The 11612-nt window shown below is 41.9% G+C and overlaps 1 protein-coding gene across 3 annotated transcripts; it reads left to right on the forward strand.

Annotated features, from left to right (window-relative positions):
• Positions 1 to 124: 124 nt before the first annotated feature.
• LOC106588932 (uncharacterized) lies at positions 125 to 11313 on the forward strand. Of its 3 annotated transcripts, none has more exons than XM_045709817.2 (3): positions 125 to 4059; positions 6671 to 6778; positions 10392 to 11313. In XM_045709817.2, the coding sequence occupies exons 1-3, from the start codon at positions 3756 to 3758 to the stop codon at positions 11090 to 11092; spliced, it is 1113 nt and encodes a 370-aa protein (XP_045565773.1). In that variant the 5' UTR covers positions 125 to 3755; the 3' UTR covers positions 11093 to 11313. The 3 variants fall into 3 exon arrangements, with proteins under 3 accessions (XP_045565773.1, XP_045565772.2, XP_014033962.1); XM_045709816.2 differs by lacking the exon at positions 10392 to 11313 and adding an exon at positions 7644 to 8575 and having other exon boundaries at positions 3922 to 4059; XM_014178487.3 differs by lacking the exons at positions 125 to 4059; positions 10392 to 11313 and adding exons at positions 5488 to 6355; positions 7644 to 8571.
• The last annotated feature ends 299 nt before the right edge of the window (positions 11314 to 11612 follow it).

Genomic DNA, 11612 nt, shown 5'->3' on the forward strand with positions numbered 1-11612 from the left:
TAGTTGACATCTGCTAGTGGTAATGAACTGGACATTTTTCTGACAGGTTAGAAATAGCTCTCTAAGGTCTGTCAGTGGAGGAAGGAAAACTGTCCATACACAACCAAATTTCAACATATTACCTTGTGCATTCTACTATTATAACTCTCAACAGCAGTAAGTTTAATTTCCCCAAAAAGAAATACTATTTATTTATTTAGTCAGGACCTGCGGTCCGTATTGACCCCGTTCTGGGTCCGGATCCAGAACTGCCAGTTGAGTATGGCTGCTATAGGGCGTAAGGTGGCATTTGAGATCTAGCCTAAGTGTACTTTAAGATTGATATCTTATGCAAGGAGATTGTGGGTGAATGGAGTGCTGCATTGATCCCTGATCGCTTAGCCTAGTGCTATGGCTGTTGCATTTAGGGGGACGTTGGACACACACACACACACACACACACAGGAGTTTACGTGCTTGAGGACTGAGGATCTCTGGATCACTTCAATTTAAATAGGGATATGAGATTTAATTTATACCTTTTTATATCCCATGGCCACAGTTCATAACATGTTTTCTAAGTACATTGACAACAGTCAGTCTTCTTTAAACAAGACTGGGTGAATCACAATATGTAAACCTATTGATTTTGAACAGGGTCCAAAGTAGTGCACTATATAGAGTACCATTCGGGATGCAGACATATTTTTGCGCCAGGGAGTTGAATAAATATGAGATTGTTTTTCCTGAGTTATATTAGCGTTATTTACGGTTTGCTTAGTCATCTGGTATTCCAGGCATGTCCCTACATTGTAAAACATGTTTTATTGTATGTTATTTGACATGGTATATGACCGCAGCAAAACTGATAAGTGACCATTCACCTGGTTTGCTTAATATCTTTCTGGCAGGTCATAGAATGATGCGGCGCTCCTCTATCACCGTACATCATAAAGTGTGATGTTCTGCTAGCTGCCCAGACGTTCTGTCTGTTTGGGACACAGTACTCTGGATGCATCTCTATGTTGAGAACTACTTTTTAAAATCAATATGCTGGATCCAACTGGATTCTATTATAATGCTGTTCATTCCAAGTGGCCTTTATATCATCAAAAAATGAGTTATTAATTCAAGATATTTTTAGGAACTGTCCATAAAATGGAATAGATTGGATGAAACTGAGTTTATAATCATATTAATGTACCATTTTTCTAGTACCATTCTGGAAAAGTATTTAATGTGTAATGTTTAATTTCTGAATAATAATACAAAGTAAAACTTTTAAGTATTGTATTCTTGGTTGGTATGTATGTATTTTCTTCAAAACACATCAGGTACTCATTCAAGGGTTTTCCTTTATTTGTACTGTTTTCTACATTGTAGAATAATAGTGAAGACAAAACTATGAAATAACAAAAATGAAACCATGTAGTAACCAAAAAAGTGTTAAACAAATCAAAATATGTTTTAGATTCTTCAAAATAGCCACCCTTTGCCTTGATGACAGCTTTGCACATTCTTGGAATTCTCAACCAGCTTCATGAGGTGGACCTGGAATTCCAATTAACATGTGTGCCTTGTTTAATTTGTGGAATTCCATATTATGTCAAGAAAAGCTCAAATAAGCAAAGAGAAATGACAGTCCATCATTACTTTAAGACATGAGTCAGTCAATCCGGAAAATTTCAAGAACTTTGAAAGTTCCTTCAAGTGCAGTCACAAAAACGATTAAGCGCTATGATGAAACTTGCTCTCATGAGGACTTCCACAGGAAGGGAAGAATCAGAGTTACCTCTGCTGCAGAGGATAAGTTCATTTAGAGTTACCAGCCTCAGAAATTGCAGCCAAAATAAATACTTCAGAGTTCAAGTAAGAGACACATCTCCACATCAACTGTTCAGAGGAGACTGCGTGAATCAGGCCTTCATGGTCAAATTGCTGCAAAGAAACTACTACTAAAGGACATCAATAAGAAGACACTTGCATGGGCCAAGGAAACACGAGCAATGAACATTAGACCAGTGTAAATTTGTCCTTTGGTCTGAGGAGTCCACATTTTAGATTTTTGGTTCCAACGGCCATGTCTTTGTGAGACGAGAGAATAGGTGAATGAATGATCTCTGCATGTGTGGTTCCCATCGTGAAGCATGGAGGAGGAGGTGTGGGGGTGCTTTGCTGGTGACACTGTGATTTATTTAGAATTCAAGGCACACTTAACCAGCATGGCTACCACAGAATTCTACAGCGATATGCCATCCCACCTGGTTTTGCGCTTAGTGGGACTATCATTTGTTTTTCAACAGGACAATGACCCAACACACCTCCAGACTGTGTAAGGGTTATTTGACCAAGAAGGAGAGTGATGGAGTGCTGCATCAGCTGACCTGGCCTCCATAATCATCCGACCTCAACCCAATTGAGATGGTTTGGGATGAGTTGGACCGCAGAGTGAAGGAAAAGCAGCCAACAAGTGCTCAACATATGTGGGAACTTCTTCAAGACTGTTGGAAAAGCTTTCCACGTGAAGGGTGGCTACTTTGAAGAATCTCAAATATAAATATATTTTGATTTGTTTAAGATTTGATTTTTTAGTTACTACGTGATTCCATATGTGTTATTTCATAGTTTTGATGTCTTCACTATTATTCTGCAATGTAGAAAAAAGTAAAAATAAAGAACCCTTGAATGAGTAGGTGTGTCCAAACCTTTGACAGGTAATGTACATCAAATACCTGAATTCACACAATCTTTCTCCTTTATACCATTACAGCACAGTAGACATTTTATCTATGTACATTTCAGATGCCTGTGTGTGTACTCTGCTGTGGCCTGACGCACAGGCAGGTATTTTTGAGTACTGTACCTTTAAAAAATACATTTAAAAAGAGCTCCCCAAGAAAACACTACATATTTTTAGTAACTACTCATATCATTGCAATTTTAATAGTTTGTTCCCTTTTCCATATATGACTCATGCATCCCAGTCATAATAATATAGACTGCTGCTGTTGGATTCATTCCCATTATACTCTTTGTGTAGGGAGAGAGAGTTCTGTTCAAACCATATCTGATTGGTTTTTAACACCAGCTGCTGTGTGAGATGGGGAAATGTCGAGTCCCTCTCTTCCCCCTGTGCCTCAGCAATGCCCTGCAGTTTTCCTCAATTACTCATTCATGAAGCTCCACTGTTTGATATTTCATAGGGTGCCTGCGTGGGCCTCCTTTGTGCGGTGTCGTCTGCCTAGGCTGGCTCTCTGGCGCAGAGGAAAGGAAGGGAATTACAACCTTGGTAGTTAGAGCTGTGTTTGCTGTCTCTCTCCTCACAGAAACACTGAAGGGAACTAGCTGGGGCCAGTTCAGGAAGGCTGAAATGAACCTTTGTGTTGAAAATTGTAACCTCATAAACCAACATTTAACAAAGATGTGATTTTCTTTAAATCATGGAGTATATCTGTAGAGCAAATATCTTATATCTATTTTGGAACATTTCAGTGTGCTGGCTCTCTCACAGAATGACACGCTCTCAGAAGAACTAGCAGGAAGCCCTCATTCTGACAGGCACTAATGCTGCCGGGACATCAATCTGCATTAGCTCAAGATCAGCGCGGAGTACTATTCACTCCTTGTATAGTGTATATATTGCCATAGTATATATTTTTGCCTTTGAACAGTGTATGGAATATGTAATGATAAAATTGAGTTCCCAGAAATATCATGAATAAGTTGTTAACACGGAAAGACCTTAATAACCTTCTCCAGGAAAGAAATGTATCTTTATGTATAATAGTGATGTACATATTCTGAACCAAAATATAAATGCATGTAAATTGTTGGTCCTGTGTTTCATGAGCCGAAACAAAAAATCCCAGAAATGTTCCAAATGCACAAAAAGCTTGTTTCTCTCAAATGTTGTGCACAAATTTGTTTGTGAAGCTCATCTGTGTGCTCGTCATCCTCACCAGGGTCTTGACCTGACTGGTGTTTGGCGTCGTAACCGACTTCAGTGGGCAAATGCTCACCTTCGATGGAGAAGTGTGCTCTTTATGGATGAATCCCGGTTTCAACTGTACCGGGCAGATGGTGAGTAGTATGGCATTGTGTGAGTGAGCTGTTGGCTGATGTCAACGTTGTGAACAGAGTGCCCCATGGTGGCGGTGGGGTTATGGTATGGGGAGGCATAAGCTACGAACAACAAACACAATTGCATTTTATCTATGGCAATTTGAATGCACAGAGATACCATTGTTGTGCCATTCATCTGCCCCATCACCTCATGTTTCAGCATGATAATACACAGCCCCATGTTGTAAGGATCTGTACACAATTCCTGGAAGCAGAAAATGTCCCAGTTCTTCCATGGTCTGCGTACTAACCAGACGTGTCACCCATTGAGCACGTTTGGGATGCTCTGGATCGACGTGTACGACAGTTCCCGACAATATCTAGCAACTTCGTACAGCCATTGAAGAGGAGTGGGACAACATTTCACAGACCACAATCAACAGCATTATCAACTGTATGCAAAGGAGATGTGTCGTGCTGCTTGAGGCAAATGGTGGTCACACCAGATACTGACTGGTTTTATGATCCAAGCCTTTTTTTTGTAAGTATCTGACCAACAGATGCGTATCTGTATTTACAGTTATGTGACTGGAGCTCCCGAGTGGTGCAGCGGTCTAAGGCACTGCACCTCAGTGCTAGAGGTGTCACTACAGACACCCTGGTTCGAGCCCAGGCTCTCACAACCAGGCGTGATTGGGAGCCCCATAGGGCGGCACACAATTGGCCCAGCAGTGTCCGGGTTTGACCGGTTTAGGCCGTCATTGCAAATAAGAATTTGTCGTAACTGACTTGCCTAGTTAAATTGAAAAAATAAAAATCCATAGATTAGGGCCTAATGAATTTATTTCAATTTATTGTTTTCCTTATTTTTATTTATTTATTATTTCACCTTTATTTAACCAGGTAGGCAAGTTGAGAACAAGTTCTCATTTACAATTGCGACCTGGCCAAGATAAAGCAAAGCAGTTCGACACATAAAACACAGAGTTACACATGGAGTAAAACAAACATACAGTCAATAATACAGTAGAAAAAAATAAGTCTGTATACAATGTGAGCAAATGAGGTGAGATAAGGGAGGTAAAGGCAAAAAAGGCCATGGTGGCAAAGTAAATACAATATAGCAAGTAAAACACTGGAATGGTAGATTTGCAGTGGAAGAAAGTGCAAAGTAGAAATATAAATAATGGGGTGCAAAGGAGCTAAATAAATAAATACAGTAGGGGAGGAGGTAGTTGTTTGGTCTAAATTATAGATGGGCTATGTACAGGTGCAGTGATCTGTGAGCTGCTCTGACAGCTGGTGCTTAAAGCTAGTGAGGGAGATAAGTGTTTCCAGTTTCAGAGATTTTTGTAGTTTGTTCCAGTCATTGGCAGCAGAGAACTGGAAGGAGAGATGGCCAAAGGAGGAATTGGCTTTGGGGGTGACCAGAGAGATATACCTGCTGGAGCGCGTGCTACCGGTGGGTGCTGCTATGGTGACCAGTGAGCTGAGATAAGGGGAGACTTTAACTAGCAGGGTCTTGTAGATGACCTGGAACCAGTGGGTTATAGTTATATGAACTGTAACTCAGTAAAATCTTTGAAATTGTTGCATTTATGTTCAGTGTAGTAACACAACTGTACATTGAGGCTACAAGCCTTCCACAGTAACCCACATCCCATGCATATGTCCATTGGTCATGTACATCACACTTCCTACAGTACAACTCCTTTGTGAAGCTAAGGCTTTTTGGTTGTCAGGGGAGGGAGAAACCATAGGTTTGAGTGTGTGACATCGCCTACACATAGAATATTTCTCTTCTCAGTGCAAGTCAGTGGTTTACATAAACCCCAATACCCATTGAGCCCAGTGGCACAGTGAGCTGCTGCTATAGCTGAATGCATTAGGTCAAACACCATTTCAGGAGGCTTGCCAGATGATGCATTGATTATGTAAGACCTGCATACTGAGGTAGTGCTCAGGAGCCTTGAAGCTCTTGTTTAGATTCTGTTTTGGTGAATGTAAAGGAAAAGTGGATTGACTTGGATCTAATTAGGAACTAAGAAAGTGAACACGATTGATCATAGATGATCACGTACATAAGTGTATTCATAGGACAGAAAGTCTTGAGCCTACTGACATTTTTAGATCATTTGCATCTCTTCTTTGAATGGAACTCTCTGATCTCATAGAATTCTGGTTTCCCGGGGAACAAGGAAACAAAGTATTTGAAGCATGCAATATTTTAGTACTTCAAGAGCTCATACCAGAACTGTACACAAAACTGTTGACGGGGAAAATCCAATGGACTTTGTTGTGAAGAAGATTGAAGGTACATTTACAGCTAAGTAGTTCATCTGATAGTTGAGTGGGATCTTTTGTATATGCAAACATTTATTTGTACAGTGAACAATCTGAGCTAATGTTGGCTTGTCATTTATTTGGCCCTGAATACACATGCACCATGCTCTCAATTGCAGCAATACTCACCCATCTCTCAATATTACATTTTTTATTATTTTGTTCTCTGTTCTGATGTAGCCTTGCTTATTTAAATGTGTTACACTTCCAATTATATTTTTTGCTTTTTATCATGGCCACTGAGTGTTTCAGTAATATGTCTTTACATCCTTCCCTGTCTGACTAGAGTTGGATATATCCAGGTATCACAAGAAGGGACACTATAGGAAGCTTGGCTCGCCAAAGAATGATACCACAGATGATCTTACTGATAACACTAGGACTGCAGAGAGAGGTAAATGATTATGCTGGCACTGTTATCCACAAAATATGTAGCCTACATATTTTAGCAAATTCTTATGCTAGAGGAATGGACATTATAAACATTTATCTGGAAAAGGAATGCTTGTTCTGATACTTCTGATAAAATCATCTCTTGTTAAGCAACAATATAGCACTCAATATTAGAAAATGTTAATCACGGTGGAATGTTGAGATTGAGTTCCCTTTGTGACATCACTGTTCTGGCCTGTGATGATGATGCACATGATTGCTCAAGTGTTATAATAATTTATTACATTTCTATAGCACTTTTCATATAATTTATTAATGAACAGTTATCTACTCAAAGTAGCTGTTGAAACTGTGTAGGCAGGATGCACTAAAGGTCATGAGTGTGGATGCTCTGGGGAGGACTAAGAACAAAAATACAAATATTCTATTGGAATCATCTGGTATGTTACTCTTTAATGGTTTCAGATTGCTGCCCTTATGACACTAGTCATGTTATAATGTGATGTCGAAATATAAAAGTGTTTACCAGGGCGAGATGACAATGACATGGACATTTCTGAAGGGGAATCGGGTGATCACTCTTGGTAAAAGTACAGATAGACTCAATGGATTTATCCATTTAGATGTCGCTGCTTGATGAAGGTCATGACCTTTAGTCAACTGTAATGCGTCAAACCCATTTCCACCTCTAGCTGTGGGAGAAATGAGTGACCTTTTCCCACTCACTTCTACCCCTGAAAACACTCCAACTATTTCCATTTAGACTGACTTTTAAGAGGCAATGCAGACTAGATTTTTCTTTCATTGATTCAATTTTAGACCTCTAATGAAGCCTTGGAATTATAAACTGCCTGCTGTCTGTACAGGTTGTGAGAGTCAGGTACAGGTGCAGTCAAAGGCCATAGAGACAACTCCCTCCAGACTCAACCCCAGTCTCTCAGACCTCCTCTCCAGGCTCGGCACCACCAACCTGGGCAGCGGCCAGCACCCCGCCAGTAGGCCCTCCGACCCCCACCAAGACACCATGGTCCACAGCTACTCCCTCAACCTGGACACTCAAACCCTGGCAGGGTGCAACAGTTTGACCGGCGCCGACCCTCACCCCCAGCCGCCGCAGACCATGTACTACCACCAGCGCTCTGACTCCCAGAGGTCACTGTGCGGCGATGTGGATCCTCTCTTTATCCACACGGTTACGGCTGCAGAATTAGTCTGCGGGGAGAGTAAGTACAGGTGCTCAGGCTGCCTGAGGTACTACGACCACCTGGGGACCCTGCTGGGTCACATTGACCAGGGCTGGAGCGAGGGCTTCAGCTGCAGGGTGTTCTACAGGAAGCTGAAGAGCATGCAGGACCGCAGCCCCATGGTCATGATGAGTTGCCAGAGCAAGGAGGCCCGGGCCCTGGATATCGACCCTAAGCACTCTAGCTCCTCCATCGTTCGCCTCGGGTCTGCCTCGCTGGCCCTGGCCCACCATCCGACCGATGTTGACGGGAGGAATGGTCCTGAGACAAGGGACAAGAAGGCAGACATGATCCACAAGTGGCTGCAGAAGACAGAAGTGACATCATTGCTTCACTGAGGCAGTTTTTAATGAGTTGATTGGATAATGTGTGTACTGTATTATTGTTGCTGTGTTGTCTAGGTGTTTGAAACTAAGTGTGTTAAATAAATGAATGAATACATCAACATAATATAAGTTCCTACTTCCCTTTTGAATGTGTTTTACTCAGAGTTTAGGATATCTGAAATGATCTTAAAGGCCCAGTGCAGTCAACAATTTGATTTCCCTGTGTTTTATATATATTTCCACACTGAAGTTGGAATAATACTGTGAAATTGTGAAAATTATAATAATGCCCTTTTAGTGTAAGAGCTGTTTGAAAATCAATTAGTTAGTAGATCAATAAGAAAGACAGTTCATAACCTCTCAACCAATAAAATCCATTTTTCAGTTTTCCCCCATGCCCACTCAGGCCACTCCCAGACAATCCTAGCAAAATTCTTGCTTAAGAAATTGCTCTTTTGCTAACAAGCTTTTTTTGTTTATTTTTTTTACCATTTTAATTTAAAACAACCACAGCACTTAATTGTTACCCAGAAATGATTTGATATTGAGATTAAACGACTGCATTGGACCTTTAATATAATACTGTGAAAACTCTATTTTGTCATTTAGAGATGAAAATAGGATTTCATTCACAAAGGTTCAAGTCTCCTTGCATTCATATCTTCCATGTAGAAAGCACTGCTTGTAGTTTATGCCATCATCCACTGGTATTTAATCTGAGAAGCATCTCCATGGTGATGGAGAGAGGAGAACCGTCAGAACATATCACACTTGTTCAACAAAGTTTGGAGTCTATGGCTCTTTTCACCCCAAAGTCAATGGACATGGCAGAGCTAATGCAGATGACACATAATGACAAGCCTGTGTAGGAGATTTACATTTATTCAAATGTGTTGGCTAAAAATAGGGAGACGCTCAAATGTGATTACTCCATTAACATTACATGCAGTGCCTTAGGATTGAATTCACACCTCTGAGAAATGTGAGCATACAAGACAAAAATATAAAACAGAAAAAAATATATAAAAAAAGTCCAGTAATCCATTTCCATGTGGTAAACATTCAATGTGAAATGATGTTTTAAGAAAAAACATGTTTTTATCACAAAATGCTCTAGTTTGTGAATTTTGCAGCCTCCTCCGACACACCAAAATGGACAAAACTCTTCTGTAGTTTTCTTCTAGCGAGGTTAGAGCACTTTTCCTGTTCCTTCATAATGCTAGATGTTCTCCTGTTCCTTCGTAATGCTAGATGATCTCCAGTTCCTTCATAATGGTAGAGGTTCTCCAGTTCCTTCACAATGCTAGATGTTCTCCTGTTCCTTCGTAATGCTAGATGTTCTCCTGTTCCTTCGTAATGCTAGATGTTCTCCCGTTCCTTCGTAATGCTAGATGTTCTCCCGTTCCTTCGTAATGCTAGATGTTCTCCAGTTCCTTCACAATGCTAGATGTGCTCCAGTTCCTTCATAATGCTAGATGTACTCCAGTTCCTTCGTAATGCTAGATGTTCTCCAGTTCCTTCATAATGCTAGATGTTCTCCTGTTCCTTCGTAATGCTAGATGTTCTCCTGTTCCTTCGTAATGCTAGATGTTCTCCCGTTCCTTCGTAATGCTAGATGTTCTCCCGTTCCTTCGTAATGCTAGATGTTCTCCCGTTCCTTCGTAATGCTAGATGTTCTCCAGTTCCTTCGTAATGCTAGATGTTCTCCCGTTCCTTCGTAATGCTAGATGTTCTCCAGTTCCTTCGTAATGCTAGATGTGCTCCAGTTCCTTCATAATGCTAGATGTGCTCCAGTTCCTTCATAATGCTAGATGTACTCCAGTTCCTTCATAATGCTAGATGTACTCCAGTTCCTTCATAATGCTAGATGTTCTCAATGGGCTGCTTTCTTCAGTTTAGTCTACCTCTCAAATGCTATACTGAATAGAAATCTGAAAAGTGTAAAGGCCAGTCAGGAGCATTGGTATGTGTTCACCTAGCAATGTCTTCATAGATCAGTGTTCTTCATATGTACGTTCCCCTCATTTATTGTTCTCTCTCCCAGCCTCAATGAGATGGCCACCCTCCCTCACGGTTTTGAGGACAGCAGAGCCGCACTTACGACAGACCCAGTCCATCCTCGCTCACCCTCCCTGCATCCCCCTGAAGCACACCCCACCCAGCCCTCATGGACAGGGATATCCACCACATCCACCTCAGCCTTCAGCCAAGGAGCGGTCCAAGTCGGTGGAGCCCAGATACGAGCCACGCCACCTGGAATTTAACTTTCTGCGCATGGCCTCTACCATGGAGCAGGTAGAGGGGGAGCTCCAGTACCGGTGCGCTGGGTGCCTGTTGCTCTATCCCAGCCTGGCTGCGCTGCAGAACCACATCGGCCTCAGCTGGATGGAGGGCTTCAGCTGCCGCGTCTTCTACAAGAAGCTGAGGGAGATCCGCAACAGGAACGAAACCAAGAAGCTCCACGAGAGGGTCCAAACAAGTAGTGTCGCTGAGAAGCAGCTGAGGCCACCAACGTGCGGGGCAGCACTGGGCCTTGCTAGAGGGGGTAGGAGTGGAGCGCAGACAGGGCTGAAGCAGGGAGCTCCTCCTGGAGCTGCAGGAAGGAAGGACCAGGGGGCACCCAACCACAGGTTGACTCTGGAGTCGGTGGAGATCATAAGGAGGAACACAGCCGTTCACAAGTGGCTGAATGAGATCGAATGTTACCCCTTCCCTGATGTCACCCAGTCACCAGAGAGAGCATAAAAACATCCCTCTTTTTGATTCCTCAGTTTCACTGAATGAGAAAGACTATTGGCATTGAATTAAAAACTATTGGCATTACATTTCTCAGTGTAAAGGTGTCATTGCTGTCCTTAGAGGATTTGCTCTGGGATGGTGGGACTGGTTTGTGTTTTTCACAAGCAGATAAGTTGCTGTCTGTGTTCACGCATGTGTGAATTAAAATACCATCACTGCTGACCAGAGTTCAGTTGTGCAGGTCTTTATTTTCTTCAACTGGTCTCTCACACTGTGACCATGCATCCTCCTCATACCAGCCCCTGCCCACTACTTCGGCTTTTTCTCATCTGTTTCTCCTTCTGCTCAATTGAAAGTGAGAGCAACATTTATATGTATCAGGCTTTAGGGTTTTAGAAAATAATTTGCTTGCTGTGTAATTAATTATTCTATCCTATTAATCTTCTGTAGTGTAGCAGAGGCAGAGAGGATAAGGAGTTGTGGAATCAACGAAGCTCAAGGCCAGTCATCCCAGTAGCAGAGCTTC

The sequence above is a fragment of the Salmo salar genome, chromosome 27, assembly GCF_965601325.2.
Source record: "Salmo salar chromosome 27, fSalSal1, whole genome shotgun sequence".
NCBI classification, from domain to species: Eukaryota; Metazoa; Chordata; class Actinopteri; order Salmoniformes; family Salmonidae; genus Salmo; species Salmo salar.

Excerpts from the sequence above, each read along its gene's own strand:
- LOC106588932 (XM_045709817.2), top strand. The coding sequence starts at position 3,756 with ATGTATAATAGTGATGTACATATTCTGAACCAAAATATAAATGCATGT. Across the intron at positions 4,060-6,670 it reads TCAACTGTACCGGGCAGATG|AGTTGGATATATCCAGGTAT; the intron begins GTGAGTAGTATG and ends CTGTCTGACTAG. Across the intron at positions 6,779-10,391 it reads CACTAGGACTGCAGAGAGAG|CCTCAATGAGATGGCCACCC; the intron begins GTAAATGATTAT and ends TCTCTCTCCCAG.